Source organism: Hibiscus syriacus, unplaced genomic scaffold (assembly GCF_006381635.1).
Source record: "Hibiscus syriacus cultivar Baekdansim isolate YM2019G1 unplaced genomic scaffold, ASM638163v2 tig00111088_pilon, whole genome shotgun sequence".
Lineage (NCBI taxonomy): Eukaryota > Viridiplantae > Streptophyta > Magnoliopsida > Malvales > Malvaceae > Hibiscus > Hibiscus syriacus.
The window spans coordinates 2,209,866-2,229,734 of record NW_024062978.1 but is presented as its reverse complement, the minus strand read 5'-3'; the positions used below and the strand labels follow the sequence as shown (position 1 = coordinate 2,229,734).

The following is a 19,869-nucleotide window of genomic DNA, read 5'->3' as shown; positions in this document are numbered from 1 at the left end:
ATTTAAAGAACTGAAACCAAAATGAAACAAGCAGTAACTAAAATTCAGATTGCTATTCAACCAAACTAAAGAACATGAATTAAGGGTTTTTGACAAATTGATAAATGAAATAACGCACAATCAAATAACTCATGGAACTACATAGAACCCTAATATGCCTGCTCTTGTTTGGCTGTCTGTAAATGCATAGCTTACAAATCAATCTGAATATCTAGTTTAATCTGAAAAACAGTTGAGTCCAAAAAAAAAAAGAAGAAGCCAAGGGACATTATTCACCGATTCATAAATTCACCCCCGAGCTATCTACGAAGACCAGAAAGACTCACATGTATGAAATTCCGTTCTTACATTCACAACTGCACATATAAAAAGAAGCATTCGGACAAGAGGACTCCATCGAATCGTCTACAAATTGAAAATTTTCTTTTTTATTCCTAGGCAAATTGTAAAACCATGCAGCATTGCAGCAAAACCTTCAAAATGCACTATTTGAAACATCAAATGTATACAAACTGTATCAGACTCAATGCCTTGGGTGCCGTGAAAGTTGTTTTCCTAGTTTTAGCCTCTGCCAGCACTACCATGTCGTTGGCTTCTAAAGTAGGTCAGAAGTGCCTGAGACTGCAACCAACAGCAGCTTATGATGATTTTCAAGAAAGGTAAAAGAAAGAAGGTTCTATTGGAAAAAAGAAAACAGGAGTATACCTTCTCTCTAGCTCTTGGGGTGCCGGACTGGGACAAGGCCACTAGTGGTGGAACAGCTCCTTCTTGGAGCACCATACTGCAGAACCTACCACTGGTTGTGCAGAGTTGTAAAAGAGCAGCAGCTGCATTTTCCTTCCCTCTAGCTGAACCCAATTCAACAACCTCGACCAGCACAGGAATCCCACCCTCCTGCCCAATAGCATTCCTCCCTTCGGGAATTGTAGCAAGGTTAGCCAAAACAGCAACTGCCTTATCAACCATTCCAGCTGCTGGGTCCATCAAGTCTACAAGGTGTCTTACGGCACCAGCTTGCACAATTCGGGCCTTGTTTTCATGAAATATTGACAGATTAAACAAGGCAGTAGCTGCGTCTTTCTTTCCCCTAGGAGTACCGTTCCCCAATAAATCAACAAGAGGCTTGATTGCCCCAGACCTTCCAATCTTGACTTTGTTACCCTCAATGACCGAAAGGCTGAAGAGAGTAGCAGCTGAGTTTTCTTTAGCTTCAGGGCTTCCTGTCTCAAGGACATGAATCAGAGGCTCAATTGCATTAGCATCAGCAATAGCTGTTTTGTTGTTATCATTAATTGATAAGTTAAGAAGTGCTGTAACAGCATTTTCCTGAGTCATTGTATCTGGTGAACAAAGCAAATCAACTAACAAGGTAATGACCCCACAATTTGCTATTATAATCCGATTATCCATATTGTGCTTAGCAAGTAACCTGAGTTGAGCTGTGGCCTCTCTTTGATTATCAACCGAAGTGCTCTTCAAGTCATCTACCAACTTCTTAACATGGGTTTCAATGCCAGAAAGGTCAGCCCTGTTCTCAACACCAGAAGAAACTATCCTTGGAATAAACCTCTCTGATGGTCGACGCCAGATTGTTTGGCTTCGAGATCGTGCTTCTACCAATCGAGGATGAAATTCGGGTTCTCTCTGTGGGACGGCTGTGCTGACTGTAGGTTGTGGGTCAGATTTAACCTCCCCAGAAACATCACTATTGTAGGCTGCGAAATGACTTTCAGAAGTCTCATTGGCATCTCCAACCGATCCTCGAGGAGAATCTGAATTAGGAAGTGCACTAGAGGCTGAATCAGATCTTGAATGGTTCTGAGATGAATCTCCAGCATTGTTAGAAGGTGACACAGGGGGTTCACCAACAGAATCATTATACCTTTGTTCCAACTTTGAACTGTCTTCAGCGCTATTTATTGATATCCTTGCAACATCCAGACCCTCTCCATTTCCAGCTATACCTGGCAAGGAACCCACTGAAGTAGAACAAGGACGTAGTGGGGAGGTTCCCTCCCGATGAATTCCACTGGATGTTACTAGTTTCTTACCAGCTTGACCTCTAGACCTTGGCTCAGGTGATAATGGTTGGCTGCTTCTAAGAGTAAAACTATTTGAATCCCTTGGCAAGCCAGACTCTGCAGCCACAAGAAGGGGATAGGACTGGTTTAAACTGATGGACTTCATGGGATTAGGCAACTTCACATTGTTTGACTCACACCAGTTTGCAATTAGTGCCTTTACTGTGTAATTAGGTATAAGATTGGTATGAGTCAAAGCTTGCCGTGTCTTGGGGCACACAGTGAGCCCAAGACCTATCCAGTTCTTAATGAAAGCCCGCTCATAGGTTTGTCCAGATGCCACAATCACTGGGTCAGTCATTAGCTCTAGGGAAAGAGGGCAGCAGAAATCAACAGGTATGGGAACCGGACTACTGGTCTCAGATTGTTTCATTAATCCAAGATGATCATGCATGCGGGTTACAAGAGCAATAATTTGATCAATGAACTCAGCTTCTGCAAGTTTATCAGCTTGTTCAGCATTCTCCTTCAACTTTTCAAGGGCCACAGCTTCTATCAGAATCTCCTGGTGTGACCTCAAGCCCGAGCTCTCTGCAATTTTCACTATTATGTCTGTGGATGGTCCAACACTATCCACTTGATCCTGTATGGCTTCCCTGATGAAAGATGATACTTGGTCATAAGCTACATGCTTAATTTTCTGCAAGCAGTGCTGCAAGCAATTGCCAATAGTTAAACATCCTGAAATGTGGATTCCCCTTTAGCATTCTTCTAACTCAGAAATCAAATCAAAATGAAAGCTAAATATCCTCACATCTCAAAACTGTATATTTGCATGCCATTCACTCTCCAATAGATGACTTCTTTAGTAATCATTGTGATTTGTGAGAATACAATAATTAGGCTCCATTCATAAAACTTAAAACACAATACAAAGAGTAAAAGCTTCAAATAAAAGCAAAAAACCTCAAGTAACTTGGGTCATAAATTACCTCAAGAGATGCTGAACTCAATTCATCAGGCAGGTGCTGATAGGAAGACTTCAAGAAATGGAATACATCCAGGCTAGAATTCCGAATCTTTGATATTAATGACTCAACTTGCAGAACCTAGAGATCAAGTGGAATAGAGGATGGTTATCCAAACACATTTTTTTTTATAGGAATAGGAATTATCCAAATGCATTTAATTAAAAGCCAACACTAATTGACTAGTAGCTAATAAGAAAAATCTATTCTTCTAAGTATAATATTATTTTCTGAAAAGGCAACCATCCATAGCATTTTTTCCACCTAAATATGATACATTCCAACAATTACTCTTACGGAAAACATGATAGTGTTCTAATAACCATAAGAAATGAGAAGAAAATGCGCACATCCATAGACCATAGGGGCAGAAATATGTCTTACAAGTTATTGCACAAGAATTAACTGTAAAATTATAGCAATAATCTACAACATTCATCTCAATATCAGGGGTATGCCAATGCCTAAAAGGTTAACTAGGTACCTCTTCCAGCCATAAGTGGATTGAAATTGCCAAGTGAAGTTGTGAACTTAAAAAGGAACTAGTAACTTACAAAGTAAACTTTACTCGAAAGGGGTTGCCAGCTTTCGATTTGCTCCCTCAATTCTTCTATAGAGAGGCTTAATCCTTCAAATGCCTTACCAAGCACTTCATTGGAAGTAATTTCTGAATCAACAATTGCGCTAAAAATTGGCTTCAACAACTTTAGTATCTCTTCTGCTCTCAGGTAATACTTCTGAACTGGTTCTGAGTTAATGTTCTCAGAGGATGACACATTTAAAAATGAGGAAATGTTACTGAGAAGTGTGTTCAACAAAGATATCTCCATATGATCTGGGTAACCAAAAATAGAAGCCAGAGAGATCACAACTAAGAAAGGGGAGTAGAAGCAGAATTGATAATAATAGTAATAATGATGATGATAATAATAATAATTAATAAGCAAACTACCATGCATAGCATGCAAACAATATGATATAAGTATCTTTGTCTCTAAAATACAGGAAGCTTGGAGCCTAATTACTTTGGTTCAACAAAATGATTTCTTTCTCAGCATTCAATTTAACCTAATGCAAAATCATCAGTGAGAACGAGCATATTCTAGCAACACCACCATTACCACAGTTATTTTTTTCATGACAAAAGTGACACAGAGGCAAAATGAATAAAAAGTGGAACGGGAAAGTCCACATAAAGTAAGGACAGAGCACATACCGTGATTCATAAATTCCAACAGAAAAATCCTTTCTCAAAGATGGATTTTGGATCCTTTGGAAACCATATCATTCCATAAAACTTAAGAAAACCCTTTGAACACCAGTACCGTAGCTTATGTAGCACACTATCTTGATACCAAGAAACAGACAGGTTCTTGAAATCTCATCTAACCCAACTAGTAATCCTAATACAGAATCAAAAACAATAAATAAATCAACCAATATGCAAACCATCAAATATAATATTTACCAGCAAAATACAAACCTAAAAGAAATAATCAAAAACGGCCTCGAACATAACACAATGCCTGCCCACCCACCTTCAAGGAGTGAGAGTTGACTAAAAACAAGCCAAATTCTTCTAAAAAATTATATGAAATAAACAAAGGCTAAGGAATAATTGAAATTTGGTAACTGTTCCTTCAAATTCAATGGATTCATCTTTACTCCAGTGCCTCATAAACTTCGGTAATACAGGCAGAGTCCCTCTTCACTCAAGTCCAGGTTTTTAGGAAATTAACAGTTAGTTATTAGGATGTATTTTTTCTATTTTTGGTAATTATTTGCACTTCTATCAAAAGTTAATGCACATCAGATGTACCTTTTGGAATAGAGAAAAGACACTATTCAAACAAAAACAACCATATGATGATGCAAACCCAGAATTAGCATTCTTCACGTCAATGATATAAAGAGAAACATAAAACATTACAGCAACAGCGTTCAAATTCCACGTGCTACTGGATTAAAACTAGCGGCAGCAATGAAACCAACAAATTCATCTAAATCGTTACTCCCAAAACCTATCTCTAAATGGTTTCTAATATCATTTATATGTCATAGTTTATAATTTATGTACTTTCCAGGTTCCCAATAACAGTTTAGCAACATCACAACTTAATCAAATTCTTTTAGACCTGGATGATTTTGTCATTATTCATATAGTATTCATATAAAAAGTAAAAATAATTTGTGTGAAGAACAAACTCAAGATGTTTTTCACAATTTCCCAGCAGCAAGTATCACAAAGAAATAAAAATTAACCCTAAAATCCATATCGTTCCTTAAAATATCAGTTATCCAAAAAAGCACGTAACCTTTCAAATTCATGCAATAAAACAACATGATCATAAAGAAAGTAATTAGATCAAATGGGTTTCGTTATTATTCCAAAAATACCTAACTCGAAAGAAGTAAACAGATAATTAAACCCAGGAAACAAAGAGAAAGTTTCCAAAGCCAAGGAAGGAAAGAAAAAAGGAATGGTACCTTAACGCAGCTTTTGAATTCTGGGTTTTCCCCCTTTCGTGGTCCGCTAACCTTTCCAAGAAAATAAATAAACAAATCCCAGATTTCGCTATTCTGTTGCTGGGTCTTCGGGCAAAATTTTCCCTTTTTTCCAGTATTTTTTTGGGCATTGGCTAATGTTTTATTATTTAATTGCATTGCTTTCGTTGCTTAGTTGGGAGATTGGCGGATTCTCTTCGTTTTTTATGAATAGTCTGACTTGAACTTGGGAATTCATTTTAATTATATTTTTGCGATTGGAGTAATCCTACATAAATCTGTAAATATCCAACAAAACCAAGAATATTCATATATACTTAATTTCATTTTCCTTCTCGATGCTTCTTTTTCTTTATTTTTCAAATTGAAATTAGAAATGAAATTAGAAAAGGAATGTCATGTGTCTGCGTTATATCCGAATCCGTCAGCGTTAATTATTCAAAGTATAGGAATTGCAATTTTTTTGTTTTTCAAATAATTAATTATATGCTTAGTGTTTAAATTTTTATTAAAATAATCGTCTATAATTACATTAGTTGATATTCTCTATTAAAAAGATTTTCTAACAAATATGTAATATGTGACATTAGTCATCTTCTTTCTTTATTTTGATTTTAAGGAAGCAAACACAAAAATAAAAAAAAAATTTATTTTATTTTCATAAAATAAAAAAAAAAAAATAACCTCAGTGACCGAAAATGTCTTATAATATATGATTTTAACTAATTTTTTTTGGATTTGCCAAAATGACCAACAAAATCGCAACGAAAACTCGAATTCGCAACGCGAACTCCAATTTCGCAACTCAGTTTCCAAAATCGCAGTGTGAATAGTAAAAATCGCAACGTGAATAGTAAAATCACAACCCGAATTAGAAAATCGCAACGCGAATTAAAAAATCGCAATGCGAATTAAAAAATCGCAACGCGAATTTAGAAAATCGCAAAATCGCGTTGCGAATTTGAAATGGTAACTCTCTACTTCTATACTGGGATTTTAAGTGAAAAATAAAACTTATCTACATGTATACAGGAATCAGCTTTTTCTTAATATAATTCAAAATTTAATTTTTTAAATGTATTTCATTAGTCTGAGTTAAGGATTTTTTCAAATTTCAAACTTTAATTAATTGAATTTAGAATAATTTGTAATGAAGATTGACAAATGAAATAGATTTGTTGTTCATTTACGTATAAATTTTTTCACTTGTACGAATATTTTTAATAAAAATTATTTATGTACTTTTCCAACAAATTATTATAGATAGATGATAAGAGATAATTTACATATGGATTCGTTGCAATTTTACTATTCACGTTGCGATTTTTACTATTCACATTGCGATTTTACTATTCATGTTGCGATTTTTACTGTTCGCGTTGCGAATTTGACTTTTATATTGCGAATTTGACTTTTGTGTTGCGAATTTGACTATCGCGTTACGAATTTGACTTCTGTGTTGCGATTTACAAATACGCGTTGCGATTTACAGATTCGCGTTGCGAAATTGGAAACTGGGTTGCGAAATAAGAGTTCGCGTTGTGAATTTGTTGGTCATTTTGGCAAATCCAAAAAAAGTTGATTAAAATCGTATATTATAAGGCATTTTCGGTCACTGAGATTATTTTCTCAATAAAAAAATCTTAAGTTTTAAATTCTTTGATTTTTAAAAAAATATCAATTTTAATTGATAATTTCATTTTTATCTTTTTATTTAATAAAAAATCTTAAGTTTTATAATTTTATTAAAAAAACATTCCCAATAAAAATTAGCAAAGTCGCTAATCATATGACATTCAAGGTTATACGAAGATAGTTGGCACATAGTTCGTAGGGCTTTGCCCTCCACGTCAAAGAGGGAATTTGTATATACGCGAGGAAGAAGGGGGTGGGAGCACGAACCCTACTAGAGGGGGTATGGGCAATAGAAAGTCTTTTGCCAAATATACTACTTTGGAACAAGGGAGCAATTGTGCAACGTCCAAAAATGTTCATCAACGATCAGGAAATCCCTCCATTGAAGACAAAAATTGACAGCTAGCTCAACTATCAGTCTCTGATGTAATAATAACAAAAATAGAAGAGGATAGTTGATGCTTCAAATAATGTAATAAAAAAAGTGCAAGCATACACTATCATTTATCAAGTAGTAAAAATGAACGCAACAAGTGCGTCGAGTATCGGATCCATAAAAATTAGTATTACTTTATAGAATTGTTATTGAGCAAATGTAAAATTATGTATTGTTGACGTACGAAACAATGTTGTAGGAATGTAATGGAAAACATAATAAAATGAATGGGATTACATCACAAGTAATGAAGCAATGATCGATTTAGGCAAAGGATTGTAGGATGTCAAAAAGTAATATCCAATTAACAATGTTGTAGAGTTACTACTGATGTGTATAACATTAACCTAGCAAGTTATACTTATCTCGAAAATATTCACCAATAATTAGCAAGTTATATTGTTTTATTAAATAAAAATAATATTTTTATTATTATTTCGAGTCGGGTCTGATCAAATTTGATTTTTAAGTTATATATCGAGTCGGGGTCGGATCTTAATTTAGTCCAATCAAGTCGGATCTCAAATGAAGAATTATTTATTCTCGGGTCGGATGAACAAAAAATCCGACCATATCCATCGGGGGAGGGCATGTTGAAATGATGGACGAAAATTGTCTTTTACGGCTGACACATTCAAAGCACAGACGGCGTTGGTGAACATGACATGGCAAATGGCAATAGAGTTTTTATCCTTTGGGCAAGTTCTTGGCGTCATTTTCTTTGGAGAAAAAAAATGATTTACGGCATCAATCCGCTTGATATACCAGAGAAAAGCCTTGATATTTTCAGCAAAATCCTAGTGTTGGGCAAATTAAGATGGAACCAATCTTGATATAATCGTTGCTTTCAGCATTACTTTTTATATGGCTGGCCACCGAGTTAATCATCTCAAGACGCAGAAATCTACCACCGTGGCCGTTGGCTCTTCCCATTCTGGGCCACCTCCATCTCCTCAAAGAACCCCTCCATCGAACACTCTCTTCCCTCTCACAACAACACGGTCCCATCTCAAGTTCGTTATTTTAGACTTTTTATTGCTTTTCCAGGATCCGAAAATCATTGGACTAAGGGGGTGTTTGGTTCAAGGATTGTAGGATTCTCATGGGATGGGAATCTCACATTCCCATGTTTGGTTGGCCGGAAATCTCATTCCCGGTAATATTTTATTACCAATAATAGATTTTTTGGGGTATATTATCGGGAATGACATTACCTCTCTTCCCTTAGGTATTGTAACATTACCGGCGTTTTGGACTAAAATACCCTTAAATTTTTAATTTTTTTTTCAAAAATATCATTCTTTGGTCATTGAATAATAAAAATTCTACGAAAGTTAAATTACAAATTTATCCTTAAATTATTTTAGATTTACAAAAAAAGTCTATAATTAAAATTTTATATGAAGTTCAGAGATTAAAAAAAATTTACCCTTTCATTAAACCTTTTTTATATTTTTAATTTTTTAAAAAAATTATATAAATATTATGAATTTAATTTTTTAAAGAAAATATATAAATATTTTACCATTTGTAATATTATACAAATATATAATAAGGAAAATTTGGTCAAATATACATTCCAATAATCTTTTTTTCATTTAACCAAATACGATAATCTTACATTCCTGCTAAACCAACCAAACACAAAATACAACATTCCCAGTAATCCTATTCCCTAGTAATCTTTTATTCCCACTGGTAATCTTACATTCCGTGAACCAAACGCACCCTAAGTGATTGAATAATTGAACTTCGGTGATTGGTTGAGTCAAAATAAAATGTATGGAAAGGGATCATGGAAATAAAATTTCAATTATGTTTAATGGGAAAAATAGTGAAATATAATGTTAAAATAAATTAAATACTATAGATAATTAATTGAAAATACATTATAAGACACTAGATGTTTTAAGTAACTTTAAGAGAAAAATAAACTAAAAGAATTACCTCATAATTAAAACAACATTTGCTTAAATAAAAAATATAATACAATAATTAACAAGCTAATGTTAACTAGTTCAGTAACAAATATTTTTGTAAATTTATGTTTGGCTGACATGATACTAATCACTTCACACACTCCCAAATTTGAGTCTGCTTTGATTGTAAAAAAAATGCTTATATTAAACAAATTCGTATCTTATGAATTTCATTTTCAGGCCATTTTAAATGCTGGAACTGATACTACAGCACTAACATTGGAATGGGCATTCTCCAATCCGCTAAACAATCCTCAAGTGTTGGCAAAAGCTAGAGCTGAACTTGACAAACATATTGGTCAAGAAAAACTGGTGGAAGAAGCCGATGTCGCAAAATTACCTTACTTGCAATGCTCCACTGTTAGTTTTTCATTCGGCATCTGAGATTTGCAAGATGGAAGGCTACAAAATACCCAAATATGCAATTTTGATGGTGAATGCTTGGGCTATACAGAGGGACCTAAGTTATGGGATGATCCGACAAGTTTTAAGCCAGAGAGGTTCGAACAGGGCAAAGAAACGAGTGATCTGATATATAAGTTAATGCCGTTCGGGTTGGGAAGAAGAGCTTGCCCAGGAATGGTGTTAGCCCAACATGTGCTGGGGTCGACATTGGGGGCATTGATTCAATGTTTTGAGTGGGAAAGGGTGAGTGAGAAGGCAATCGACATGGCCGAAGGGCAAGGGTTCACCATGCCTAAGGTTGAACCATTGGAAGCCATGTGCAAATCAAGTCGGCTCGGTAAGAAGCTGCTTGCTTAGTTTCTGAAGTTTCTTTCAGTAATTCTTCATAAAGATTGTAATTCATGGCTGTGTTTTCATTGCATTTCATGATTTTGCCTTTTGCACTGCAACAACTTGCGAGCAAGGAATAGTTTAAACCATTACGAAATCTCTGTTCTTCCAGGGGTACAACAAGTGTAATTTATTTAAGCAGAGTTGATAACATCCAGTGTTGATATAACAACCCTCACTTCGATTAGGCTTGGAAGAAACAAGGACCTGACCATATACATGCAAGCAAAACTGTCTCGATGATCATTTAATTATTTTTCCAGTTAGAAAAATATTTTTCGGCCAATAAGATGTTGTCACATCACACAAAACTATGTATTTATTTTGATTAAAAAATTAGTTTAGGGGTTTAAAGAAAAAAAGTAAGAGTTTAGGGATTTATTTTGACAAAAAATAGTAAAAATACTTAAAGTGATAATAGTTTAAGGACTTAGTTTGACTAGAAAATCAAAGGAAAAAAATTATAATTAGAGTATTTTTTTTAGTTTAAGCCTTATTAAAATCTTATTTAAAGGATTAGTGTATTTTTCATTAAATAGTTTTGTTGAAATCACAAAATACTGTTGAATAAATTTTATTATTTTATTAAATTAAAGTGATTATAAAATAATACATATTTTAAATATTTTCAGTTATTTAACAATAAATACTCAAATTGTATATGGCCCGACACGGACGGTGGTTGATGATGAGTGATACTCATATATCGGAATCGGAAAAATAAGTTTGTGCTCATACTGCGCTGACGTGGCGATAAGAGTTTTTGTCCTTTTGGCAATATGAGCGTCATTTTATTTGGATAAAAATATGTTGTACGGCACCAATCCTCTTCATATACTCGTTACAACAGACGTGCCTTGAAAGTTTCAGCAAAAAAATGGAACCAATCTTGATATACTCGTTCCTTTCGGCACTTTTTCTAGCGCTGGCCACCGAGTTAATCATCTCAAGACACAAAGGTCTACCTCCGAGTCCCTTGGCTCTTCCAATTCTGGGCCACCTCCATCTCCTCAAAGAACCCCTCCATCGAACACTCTCTTCCCTCTCCCAAAAACACGGCCCCATCTTCTCTCTCAAGCTCGGGTCCCGGTTCCTCGTGGTCGTCTGAACAATGTTTCACCAACAACGACATCGTTTTAGCCAACCGCCCTCGCTTCGTCATGGGCAAGTACGTCGGCTACAACCACACCACTCTCGGTTTGGCACCTTATGGAGACCATTGGCGCAACCTCCGGAAACTATCCACCATCGAGATCTTCTCGTCGACTCGTCTGAACATGTCTCTAAACATTCGAAGAGACGAAATCAACCGTTTATTGCTCCGACTGTACCGGGTTCCGCCGATGGGTTCGCCAAAGTGGAGCTGAAACTGATGTTTTCGGAGCTGACGTTTAATATAATCACGAGAATGATGGCGGGTAAACAGTATTTCGGCGACGATGTCCCAGAATTCTGAAGAAGGGAGGCGGTTCAGGGAGATGATTAAGGAAGTCTTTGAATTGTCAGTGTCTTCGTATCCGGGAGATTTCTTGCCATTTTTGCAGTGGGTTGATTACAATGGTTACATCAGGAGGATAAAAGATCTGGGTAAGAAAACAGATGAATTGATGCAAGAGATGATTGACGAACATAGAAGGAACAAAGGTGATTTAAGCATCGAAAACACTATGATCACTCATTTGCTTTCTTTGCAAGAATCACAGCCTCAATATTATACTGATGTAATCATCAAAGGACTTGTACAGGTCAGTTGGAGTTTTCAAGTTCATTATTTTATTACAATTTTAAGAGGCCATAATTAATACTCATCATTTTCAAGTTATGAATTTCATTTTTTGCAGGTTATTTTAAATGCTGGAACCGATACAACATCACTAACATTGGAATGGGCAATGGCTAATCTGCTAAACAATCCTCAAGTGTTGGCGAAAGTTAGAGCTGAACTAGACAAACATATCGGTCAAGAAAAACTGGTGGAAGAAGCTGATGTTGCGAAATTACCTTACTTGCAGTGCATAATCTCCGAGACTCTGCGGCTATATCCAGCAGCTCCACTGTTAGTTCCGCATTCGGCATTTGAGATTTGCAGAATTGGAGGCTACGAAATACCCAAAGATTCAGTTTTGATGGTGAATGCTTGGGCTATACAAAGGGACCCTATGTTATGGGATGATCCGACAAGTTTTAAACCAGAGAGGTTCGAACAAGGCAAAGAAACGAGTGATCTGATATATAAGTTAATGCCGTTCGGGTTAGGAAGAAGAGCTTGCCCAGGAATGGTGTTAGCCCAACATGTGCTGGGGTCGACATTGGGGGCATTGATTCAATGTTTTGAGTGGGAAAGGGTGAGTGATAAGGCAATCGACATGACCGAAGGGCAAGGGCTCACCATGCCTAAAGTTGAACCACTGGAAGCCATGTGCAAAGCAAGTCAGCTCGGGAAGAAGCTGCTTGCTTAGTTTCTGAAATTATCTGGGATTCGTCAACTTCCTTTTCAGCTCTCTGTAACTCTTCATAAAGAATGTTATCAATGGGTGTGTTTTTCATTCAAATTGCATTTCATGGTTTAACCTTTACATTGCAACAACTTACGAGCACAGAACACTGTTTATACCATTCCAAAATCTCTGTTCTTCCGGGAGTACAAGTAAAATTTATTTAAGAAAAGCTGGTAAGTGGTAACATCCAGTGTTGATCTAACAACCCTCACTGAGATTGGGCTTGGAAGAAACAAAGACCTGATCATATACATACAAGCAAAACTGTCCTGATAATCATTGAACAAATGACCCTTTTAATTCTTCTATTTGGTTCAGAATAAGCCCTAAATGAATACCTGATCTTCTTCAAGGGTGGGAATCCAGTCATTTGTTGCTGGGTTGCTTTTGCAAACTGGATTGTTGGTTGAATTCCCAGCACCCTGGCCATTTCCCAGCTGAATAACATATTCATTTGTTTCACCTCCTTTCATCACTCTAATAAACCCACTTCCTGTCTGTCAACAATAAGAACAAGACACTTCAGGGTTCAGACAAAGCAATATCAGTGTACGAAGATAAAATGTCAAACACTTAAAAAGAAAGAAACCGTGTGATGCTCTCCGTCAATGGAATTCATCTCCCTGTAATATACTGTCTCCACAAATTCATCTTGTTCCACTGTAACTCCCCCTTCTGAAATCTTCACCTAAGAAATCAAAATACAGAGCTGAAACAAAGGGACCCAAAAGAGAGAGGGTAATAAAGAAACCAAAACGTTAAGGAATTGTGCATACGTGGGACTGAGACTGAAGGGACCATAACTTGTCGAGCTCGGGTAGGGTTTGGACGAAGTGTGAAGGGAGATTGGAGCCGGTGGTTGATGGTAAATCAGGTTCACTCCTGTTGGGTTTGGTGGGTCGTTTTGGGACCATCCAATCGAACTGAGCTCTGACTTGATTAGTGATTTGCTGTTGTTGATCAGCGTCCAAAACTTCATCGCTCCGGCTTGGTTTAGTCGCCGTCCATTGACCCACCATCTTGATCTTGGTTTTTTTCTTTCACCGGTTGTTAGATTGTACGAGAAAGAGGAAGAAGAACAATGACTGTTGATAGGGAAATGGGTCGGCCACCTTAATAAATATTGAGCGAAAATAAAAATGGAAACCGTGGGCTACAAATACTGCTTACATTGACGTTTTCGGCCCGAGCATATGTCAAATTCCACATTTCTGACTTGGCTTTTAGAATGGTATCGGTAAGGTTGGTGTATTCGACGACTCATTAAATTGAGACCAGAAGATGATCGCTTGTTTCGTGCCTTAAGGGTTGGCTTTTAGAATGGTATCGGTAAGGTTGGTGTATTCGACGACTCATTAAATTGAGACCCAAAGCTTGTTTGTACTTGAGCGTTACACTTGTGTTCATTAACGCTCCCAGGTGACGAACCTTGTGCCTTAACGAAAAAAGTTTTTTTTAAGACTCCATTGCCCTTAAGTTCATTATCGAGGAATTGCCATTTGCAGCATTCAATAAAGAACAATCAACTAGGGATGGCAAACGGGTATAGTTTCGTGGATTCCGCACCGCATCCGTTTCAATTGGAGCGGGGATTGGTATAATTTTAGCGGGTAGTGGGCGAGTGTGAATTTATAAAGTGGTACCCGCCGTGAGTGGTGGGCGGGTAATGGGTTTGAGACATTATCCGTCCCACATCCGCCCGCCCCGCATCCGCCCACCCAACTAAATATCTATTAAATTTTGAAACATTATGAATTTAGGTGTAATTTTAGAAACTAATTTATAAATTTTAATATTGTATAATATATAACATATAATTTATCCAAATATTAAGGATATTTAATCTTTAATCTAATCTTTAATTAGGAAAATATTCGGCTCTTTGATTAAACCTATAATCTCACTAACTACACCTTCCATATTATTTAGTACATGCTGCCCATCCAAACACAAATTAGTCGTACTATAAGCATTAACATAAAAAACATCAGTTTCCATGTTCTTTAGCCCCTCAAAATCCATATTAAGCGCACTATGAGCATTAACATCGAAAGCAACACAACAATCCAGCTCTGCGACTACATGCTCCCTACAATCTGTTTCCATAACATTCGTAGAGCTACTCCTCTGACAATTTGAAGCATGTGCTGCTACCCCATCACGAACTGTCTAGGAACCAACTCCAACATCCCATTAGTTTACTGTCAGACAGGTCTAGATGGATATGTCGCTAGTGGGTAGTGGATGTGGGGATGAATTTGAAAATATACCCGCGTGGGTAGGTGTAGATTTAAAAATTTATACCCATCATGAGTAGTGAACGGATGATAGATTAAAAAATATTAAATGGATATAGGTATAGGGTATTCGTACCCGACCCGCCCATTAGCCATGCCAATCAACCCTCGTGATTAATAAAGAAACTCGTTGTCAACTGTTGAACAAGGAAAGATAAAAAACAGTTGGTTCTTTAGGACAACGAATGGGTGTCAGGCCGTGAACAGACTTGAATTGACATTTCCTCTGCACTAAACTATTTCGCTTGGCAATAGTAGAGGGCCTGAATCTTTTCATCTTTTCATAGGGCATGAATCATAGTCGGTTCGTCAACCAAAGTCTTCCTCCATAGCCATTAGTGTCCTTCACCAAACCTGGTTCACAGTCGCCCTCAGATTGCAATGGAAAATCTACTGATTCTTACCTTTGTTTCGTGCCTTTGTTTTTTCTTCAATTATACCCTGTTTTGGTTTTCTCAGAACCCTATGTTTTCCCAGAAAAATACTTCATCAACTGTGGGTCAGATTCTCCCGAGACACGACTAGGAGTTAACAAATTTGTGGGTGACAAAAACCCAAACTCCTCCTCTGTTGCCAATGGCAAACCGATCACAGACACAACCTGGCAGTCATCATCAACCTCGGTTGTTTATCAAACAGCAAGGTTCTCAACTGATCCTTTTTCCTATGAACTCGACGACATCGTTGACAAAGGCCTACACGTAGTACGCCTCCATTTCTTTCCTTTCGCTCAACTAGGGGATGCCTTGTTCAATGTTACAGCTTCAAGTAAGTCTCTGTTATCCGATTTCAGTGTCAGAAACACTACTTCTTTCCCTGTGATAAAAGATTTCTTTGTGCCTATAAGTTCATCCAAGTTCAAAATCCATTTCATCCCTGCTAACCAATCATCTTTGGCCTTTGTGAACGCCATTGAAGTTTTCCTTGTTCCAAATCTCAAGGATAACCGAACTCATCTCAGTCTTACAGGAAGATTGGGTCTTTACCAGGGTTTGCCCTCTCAGTTGCTTAGAACAGTTCATAGAGTTGCTTTTGGAACCGATCCCCAACCCATTAGTGACCTAGATGTAGTTTCATAAGAATGGGTAGCCGATAGTGACCACATAGTTGTTGGAAATTGGGCAACAAATTGCTCTTATAATATTAGGCTACGCTATGATGAACAATTTCCACTAGATAGTGAAAACTATAATGCAGCCTCTCAAAACTTTATACCAGATGGTGTCCACAGAACTTGCAAAGAAGTAAGCCTAAATGATAATCAGACGTCGAATTCTCGCAACATTGCTTGGCATTTCAATGTCAGTAAGAATGCACATCATTTATATTCAATAACTTCACCCAACAAATCGATCCTTACCAATATAATGTCCACACGGCCCTTCCATTCTATTTGGATTTCGTGGTTGACTTGGGTGAATCTGATTTCTTTAGTGTTGGTGTTGTTGCTTGGGCTAACTCGACCGTGGATAAGTTTGCTTACCTGAATGGACTCGAGATCATGGAGTTCAATGGACACGAGATCATGGAGTTCATCACTGAACCAGGTCAGGAGCTAGAGATTAGTGGGCCAAAAAGGAAGACTTCAGTGTATATCATAGTTGGTTCTGTCGTTGGGTTTGTTGTCATCTGTTGTACTTTGTTGGTGGCCTTCTTGTTGTTTAAGAAACGAAGAAAAACTAAAGCTTTGGAACCGATGTCTTCATATGGTACCCTTCCTTTCGGAGGAGCAAACCCTTATATCGGAGTAAGCTCGAAATCTGGCAATCTTCCTCCTGTTCCGAACTTAAACCTGAAGTAAAAGATGCCTTTTGCTGAAACATTAGAGGTAACAAAAACTTCGATGCTAAATTCTTGATTGGGGAAGGAGGCTTTGGGAAGTCTATAAAGGGATTCAACGAAATGGTCTCCAAGTTGCAGTCAAAAGAAGCGAGTCCAAACATGGTCAGGGTCTTCCAGAATTCCAAACGGAAGTCATGATTCTGTCCAAGATTCGACATCGCCATCTTGTGTCCCTAGTCGGATATTGCGATGAAGGGTCTGAGATGATACTGGTTTACGAATTCATGGAGAAAGGGACTCTCTGGGATCATCTTTACAAGTTGCAAGGGAATCCTAAGAAACCATCTTCATTATCTTTATTGACATGGAGGCAAAGGCTCGAAATTTGTATAGGTGCTGCAAAGGGTCTTCATTATCTTCACACCGGTTCGGATGGAGGAATCATTCACCGTGATGTCAAGCCCACAAACATCTTGTTTGATGAAGAATATGTAGCAAAAGTTGCAGATTTTGGACTTTCGAAATCCGGCCTTCTCGATCCAGATGGTTTCAGCACTGGCATCAAGGGCAGCTTCGCGTATCTTGATCCAGAGTTTTTTAGCTGCCTTCAGTTTACTGAAAAATCCGATGTTTATTCTTTCGGTGTTGTACTCCTTCAAGTGCTCTGCGCTAGACCAGCTATCATTAACTCGCATAGGAAGGAGTAGGGGTAGGGATAGCAAACGGGTACAGTTTCGTGGATTTTGCATCGCATCCGCTCTAATTAGAGTGGGGATGGGTATAATTTTAGCGGGTAGTGGGCGGGTGTGAATTTATAAAGTGGTACCCGCCGTGGGTGGTGGGCGGGTAATGGGTTTGAGACATTACCCGCCCCACATCCGCCCGCCCCGCATCCGCCCACCCAGCTAAATATCTATTAAATTTTGGACCATTATGAATTTAGGTGTAATTTTAAAGACTAATTTATAAATTTTAATATTGTATAATATATAACATATAATTTATCCAAATATTAAGGATATTTAATCTTTAATCTGATCTTTAATTAGGAAAATATTCGGCTCTTTGATTAAACCTATAATCCCACTAACTACACTTTCCATGTTCTTTAGCCCATGTTGTCCATCCAAACACAAATTAGTTGTACTATAAGCATTAACATAAAAAACATCAGTTTCCATATTCTTTAGCTTCTCAAAACCCATATTAGGCGCACTATGAGTATTAACATCGAAAGCAACACAACAATCCAGCTCTGCGACTACATGCTCCCTACAATCTGTCTCCATAACATTCGTAGAGCTACTTCTCTGATAAATTGAAGCATGTGCTGCTACTCCATCACGAACTGTCTAGGAACCAACTCCAACATCCCATTAGTTTGCTGTCAGGCGGGTCTAGATGGGTATGTCGCTAGTGGGTAGTGGGTGTGGGGATGGATTTGAAAAATGTACCCGAGTGGGCAGGTGTAGATTTGAAAATTTGTACCCATCATGGGTGGTGGGCGGGTGGTGGATTGAAAAATATTATGTGGGTATGGGGATGGGGGAGGAGGTATCCGCACCCGACCCGCCCGTTTGTCATCCCTAAGTAGGGTTGTTTAAATAACCGAACTAATTCGGTTAACCGATCGAACTGAATTAGTTCGGTTAATTCGGTTCGGTTATCGAATTAGTTCGGTCGGTTAACGATTAAGAAAATTTTTAGAATTCAATTAATGGTTAATTCGATTCGAATTCGGTTAATTAACCGAAATTAAAATTTAAATATTAAATATATTATATATAACATATGGGCTCAGCCCAAATCATTTAAAACTCAATTAATAATTTAAGATCCAATAACTTTTAAACCTAATTCAATATTAATTAATTAAAAAATTATATAAAATTTTTATTTTATAATTATATATTATTTAAATTAATTGTAAACTGTTTTTTTAATTAAAAAATATTAAATATATTATATATAACATATGGGCTAAGCCCAAACCATTTAAAACCCAATTAATAATTTAAGATTCAATAACTTTTAAACCTAAATCAATATTAATTAATTAAAAAATTTATCTGAAATTTTTATTTTATAATTATATAATATTTAAATTAATTATAAACTTTTTTTGAATTAAAAACATTTAATTTTTATATAAATTAGAAAATTTTAAAAAAAAATCGGTTAATTCGAAAATTAACCGAATTAACCGAAATTTATTCGGTTCGGTTAATATGTTCGAAAAAAGTTCGGTTCGGTTAACGGTTAAAGAAAAAAAAAGTTTGATTAATTCGGTTCGGTTTTAACCGAATGAACAGCCCTAGGAAGGAGGAGATAAACTTAGCCGAGTGGGGGATGATTTGGTTAAACAAAGGGGAACTCGAAAAGATCATTGATCCTGCAATGACTTCCCAGATCAATCCTAATTCATTGAGAAAATTCAGTGAAATAGTTGAGAAATGCCTGATGCCATCGATTCATCTTTCAACATGTCTTCAAGACCTTTTCAGCGATTGCCTACGAACAACTACCCGATAGAGAAAGCTGAGGTGCCCATGGAAAGAGATGATGGTTCAGAAAGTGGTGTATTCTCCCAGCTGAAGATTGATGATGGCAGATAGTCTAATTCGGCAGGTAATTTGTCTTCTTAGTCACTATCACTGTACTGATGTATGAATCTATCTTTTGCTGTCTAAAAAACTGTATCTTAGTATTCATTCTGTGAAGATATTGTCGTATATATTAACCATGTAATCTGGATATCCTGAAGATAATTTATTTAATTTCGATGTCGATTCAAATGATAGAACATGAATACTAAACGAATTCAGATTTTAAAATAGATTTATTAAATTAAATTCAAATATTATAAAAATTACATAAAAATCCCACCCCGTCT

General features: G+C 36.7%; 2 protein-coding genes and 3 pseudogenes across 4 annotated transcripts; 3 read left to right on the top strand and 2 right to left on the bottom strand.

Annotated features, from left to right (window-relative positions):
- Nucleotides 1-118: 118 nt before the first annotated feature.
- On the bottom strand, nucleotides 119-5,785 carry LOC120152416 (U-box domain-containing protein 4-like). 2 transcript variants are annotated; one of them, XM_039164638.1, is made up of 6 exons: nucleotides 5,537-5,785; nucleotides 4,266-4,452; nucleotides 3,604-3,884; nucleotides 3,014-3,130; nucleotides 706-2,721; nucleotides 119-621 (listed from the first exon to the last, which is right to left on the bottom strand). In XM_039164638.1, exons 2-6 carry the CDS (start codon nucleotides 4,273-4,275, stop codon nucleotides 562-564), a joined length of 2,484 nt encoding a protein of 827 aa, XP_039020569.1. In that variant the 5' UTR covers nucleotides 4,276-4,452; nucleotides 5,537-5,785; the 3' UTR covers nucleotides 119-561. The 2 variants fall into 2 exon arrangements, with proteins under 2 accessions (XP_039020569.1, XP_039020568.1); XM_039164637.1 differs by having other exon boundaries at nucleotides 706-2,733; nucleotides 5,537-5,783.
- Nucleotides 5,786-8,489: 2,704 nt separating this feature from the next.
- LOC120152388 lies at nucleotides 8,490-10,366 on the top strand (annotated as a pseudogene).
- A 96-nt stretch (nucleotides 10,367-10,462) lies between these two features.
- On the bottom strand, nucleotides 10,463-14,004 carry LOC120152419. Of its 2 annotated transcripts, none has more exons than XM_039164639.1 (4): nucleotides 13,674-14,003; nucleotides 13,487-13,585; nucleotides 13,236-13,394; nucleotides 10,463-10,606 (listed from the first exon to the last, which is right to left on the bottom strand). In XM_039164639.1, exons 1-4 carry the CDS (start codon nucleotides 13,914-13,916, stop codon nucleotides 10,481-10,483), a joined length of 627 nt encoding a protein of 208 aa, XP_039020570.1. In that variant the 5' UTR covers nucleotides 13,917-14,003; the 3' UTR covers nucleotides 10,463-10,480. The 2 variants fall into 2 exon arrangements, with proteins under 2 accessions (XP_039020570.1, XP_039020571.1); XM_039164640.1 differs by lacking the exon at nucleotides 10,463-10,606 and adding an exon at nucleotides 12,927-13,137 and having other exon boundaries at nucleotides 13,674-14,004.
- On the top strand, nucleotides 11,257-12,913 carry LOC120152418 (annotated as a pseudogene).
- Nucleotides 14,005-15,560: 1,556 nt separating the features above from the next.
- On the top strand, nucleotides 15,561-19,690 carry LOC120152459 (annotated as a pseudogene).
- Nucleotides 19,691-19,869: the final 179 nt, after the last annotated feature.

Bases quoted from the DNA above. Each gene is read 5' to 3' on its own strand.
- LOC120152416 (XM_039164637.1), bottom strand. The intron at 3,131-3,603 runs GTAAGTTACTAG...CTTGATCTCTAG, and splicing joins TTTCGAGTAAAGTTTACTTT to GTTCTGCAAGTTGAGTCATT. The intron at 622-705 runs GTATACTCCTGT...TGTTGGTTGCAG, and splicing joins CCCCAAGAGCTAGAGAGAAG to TCTCAGGCACTTCTGACCTA.
- LOC120152419 (XM_039164639.1), bottom strand. From the start codon at position 13,916: ATGGTGGGTCAATGGACGGCGACTAAACCAAGCCGGAGCGATGAAGTT. The intron at 13,586-13,673 runs GTATGCACAATT...TTGATTTCTTAG, and splicing joins CCCTTCAGTCTCAGTCCCAC to GTGAAGATTTCAGAAGGGGG. The intron at 10,607-13,235 runs GTATTCATTTAG...GTATATGGTCAG, and splicing joins CCACCCTTGAAGAAGATCAG to GTCCTTGTTTCTTCCAAGCC.